Here is a 3,912-nt window from a genome sequence, read left to right on the forward strand (position 1 = left end):
GCACCACCAGCAGCAGCGGCAGCACCAGCAGCACCACCAGCAGCAGGAACGACCAGGACAGCGGGGCTTTTTCCTTTTTTCTTTCTTTTTTTTTATTATATTTGGGTGGGGAGGGGGGAGAGAGGGGGGGGGGGGGCTGAGGAAGGCGGTCAGTGCGTGTGACACGGAGGGACACCGGAGGGGGGGAAAGACACGGTTTCCACGCAGCCCTGGCTACCACACCACCTACCACCACCCCACGGACCGTGGCTGCGCGGCCTTAAAAAAAAAACAAAAAACAAAAAAAAAAAAAAAGTTGCGCTGTTGCGGACATCTGACGCGCACCGCAGCGCGTCACCGGACACGTTGAGGTCTTTTTTCTTTTTTTCTTCCTTTATTTCTGTCTCCCACTACGCGTCTCGGACTGGTCCCCGCTGGGCTGCTGCTGACATTTGGACTGAGCAGCGTCTAGTATTATCGTTATTATTATTATTATTATTATTAACATTATAAAGTCTGCAATCGGTCCGGGAAGAAGGCTCCCATTGATTGATCCTTTGGCAGTCCGTGGGGGGAGCAGCTCTTTGACGCTTTTACGCGTCGCTGTTCTTCGTGTGTTTTGTGTTGATCGCGTCTTCGGTGTGGTCTAATCTTGTGGTGGATTCTTAAAAAAAAAATTATATATATATATATATATATATATATATACATATATATATATATATATATATAAAATCAGTGCATCACGGAGCTGTGAGAGCTTGACAACACGCACCTCATTATTATTCACCTACTGGGATCCTGGACCTGGAGCCCCCGAAAAGCCAAGAGACAGGCGACGTATCCAAAACACGGTGACGCGCTTAGAGGGGATCCTCCACCACGGTGTCCCGCTCAACTCAGCCGAACCGAATTGACCACCGGCGCACGGCCTCTGTGTGTGTGCGTGCGTGTGTGTGCGTGTGTGTTTTTTATATTCTACATTGACAGAAACTTGGTCCACATGTGATCCGGACACATCGTCGCTCGCAGCTCAAGTGTCCCGGACTGACTGACTGACGCAGCGCCGACCCCGCGCTCCCCGCATTTCGAGAGGAATACGTGGACAAGTTTCTGGCTGTAGCGAAGATGCTGCAGGTGGAGATGGTCCTGTTCGTGTGCCTGGTGCTGTGGATGTGCGTGTTCAGCCAGGAGCCCAGCTCCAAGGTGGTGGCCGACCGCTACGCCGTCTTCTGGAACCGGACCAACCCGAGGTAAGCGCGCCTCTCTCCGCCGCTCCGCGAACTCCGCGACGCGGGCTTTTCCTCCAGGCTCCGGATGCATCGGGTGTTTTATTCTATGAAGAAGACGTTGGGTTTTGTGTGATATTTGGATTCGTGGTGGTGAGCGGAGGGTTGTTCCATGTCCTAATCGGTGCGCCACCGTCCCCAACTAACGTGGATTCTCATTGGAAAGTGCGTCCCCGTCGCATCGCACTGCGTCTTTATCTCGCGGTCGCAGGTTTTTCCAAGAATCGAGGAGGTTGAAGGATGGAACGCTGTCATCCATCGTCACGCACGTTCGGAGCCGCAGAACAAGGCGTAAAACGGGAACATCCTCCATCCGCGCCGGCTTCTCTCCAGTTGAACAATGCGCCGAACCTTCCTGCCCCGGGCCTTGTCGCAGAGCGTGATCCCAAACTTAAAAAAAAACAAAAAAACTTTTATCAACAACTAATTTATTGTCTTTCAGTTCTGTATGTGACCCATTCACCAAATCCCATCTTATTCCACTTATTATACATAATGCCGAATAACATTTAGTTCTGCGTTTAGTCTTGGCCGCATTGGAAATGGATTTACTCCTGCAGGCACTATGCTTGCCATTCATGATTTAGAGAACAGGTATTTTTTGGTTAAATGGGGCAGTCAAATGTATAATATATTTTTGTACAGCGCCGGGAGGATTTCTTGCTTAAACCGAAATTGAATTAACTACTTTTTAAAGTATTTGAATAAAACTTTGAAATATTTCTCAAATGTAAGTTAGTGCACTGAGGGTGGCCGTGGCACTTCCTTTTTTATTTTATCTATTCACATTTTAATTACACTTACGATAGGTTTTCAAAAAAACACCAAATATTAACTTTTTGTCACAATTCCCAAGCATCCAATGTCCGATTTTCCTGTTTTATTTGAACTAAGCTGCGTTAAAATATCATTTTGTTTGAGCTATATCAAACCGTGAGATCGATTTTCTTTAAAAGCTATTTAACTACGAGTTGACCCAAACTTTGTCACACCTTTATAGGAAAACACATTTCGGACTTAATATGAAAATATAAAGAAGTAATCCTGCACTCTATCTCCTTTTTACGAGTTTACAACTTAACTCGAACTGCACACTGGAGAAATCACCAAATTGCCCGTTCAGCAGTTTTGAAAAGTTAAGTTCCATAGCGGAGCTGTTTGCAAGAAACCTTTATTTTCAAATGGAGATATATTTTTAGGGATCATTTTAAACCATTAAAACCCAATTGGTGCACAATTTCTAAATTTGAAATTTTTATTTTTTATTTGTTTTTAAGACTACTGACACGTTTTACTGACAAATCATTTCTTAAATTACACTTTGACATTTTATTTTTAAATAATGTATTGCCCCATTTAATAGTAATTAGAGACACAACCGGACCTAATTCATCATTATTAAATTATTATTGTAAAAAAAAAATCGATTAATCTATTAATTAATATCTATGGCATTAATACAATATTTACAAACACTACTGTTCATATGTATGTAGTTTATCCCAGAAAGGCCATAATAAGCACATATGGCAAAAGTTTAACGTCATCTTTCTCAAATCTCCTCTCAAACAGTCTTCCAGCCTGTACACAGTGCATGTCCACCTCACAGTCATTCCTCCAAAATAAAAGTCCCATTTAGAGGTCGTTGGCCCCAGACCGATTACGCTTATCGGCTCCAAAAAGTGAGTTCACAGGAAATAAAACCGTAGTTGTGGAATAAAAAAACCCCAAAACGTCCACTTATACCTTCCAAGTGCACGCAAAGTCATTAGTGTTCATATCCAACTTTGTGAAATTTGGGGGGGAAAACAAGATCATTAGGTCCGATCTCACACACACACACGCACACACACACACACACACGCACGCACATACACACACACACACACACACACACACACACACACACACACACACACACACACACACACACTCTCTCTCTCTTTCCCCCCGAAAGTCTGGTGGCGTAGATCCTCAGGGCTGATAGACCTAGGGAGCGTGACTGTTGTGGTCTGGGTCTCCACCCCGGCTGTTTATTTATTATACGCCGCTCCGTTCAGTGGAGGCAAACACACACTGATTCCAGCTAGAGCCTAATCTTGATGTTCCGTCGATGGACACACTTTCATTAGTCTGCACTTTTTCCTCTTTTTTCTTTCTTCGGCAGAAAAAAAAAAAGAAAAAAGGGTTTTGATTTGACTGGCGGGCCGAGTTAACTTGATTCCTTCCAGATGTTCTGACAAGTTTTCTTAGTTGGAGCAAAACGGCTTGGAGGGGGTTCAGACGGAGCCGGGGAAAGGTGTAGGGAGGTTTACGTTGAGGCAAACGTTGCTGTTAATCCCGCGGCTCAGACGCGTTCGACGCGTCGGAATCGTGAAATCACGAAGGGGCGAGAGAGGGGCGGGAAACCTCTCTTTGGTTCCTCCTGGTAGAAATCTGTGAGAAAAAGAAATAGACAGAAATAGATGGAAATAGATAGGGACAGATATCGTCTCGGTCCTGGAGCCCTGCCTTGCTCGGGGAAAGGAAACTGGTTTTTCGTAGCTATAAGCAGCGTTCACGCCGCTCTGTGCAGAGTTTGTTTAGCACTGCTGGGCAAAGACAGGTAACACTGCTGCCGAGAGAGAGAGCGAGCGAGCGAGCG

At 45.2% G+C, this 3,912-nt stretch overlaps 1 protein-coding gene across 2 annotated transcripts in view; it reads left to right on the plus strand.

The window, feature by feature from the left end:
• Window positions 1–883: 883 nt before the first annotated feature.
• efna5b (ephrin-A5b) overlaps window positions 884–3,912 on the plus strand; it is a 107,513-nt gene continuing 104,484 nt past the window's right edge. For both annotated transcript variants that reach the window (XM_080003637.1, XM_080003638.1), the window contains exon 1: window positions 884–1,232. In XM_080003637.1, coding sequence (XP_079859763.1) covers window positions 1,108–1,232 — 125 coding nt within the window. In that variant the 5' untranslated portion in view covers window positions 884–1,107. The remainder of the gene's footprint in view (window positions 1,233–3,912) is intronic.

The sequence above is a fragment of the Zeus faber genome, assembly GCF_960531495.2.
Source record: "Zeus faber genome assembly, chromosome: 7".
NCBI lineage: Eukaryota > Metazoa > Chordata > Actinopteri > Zeiformes > Zeidae > Zeus > Zeus faber.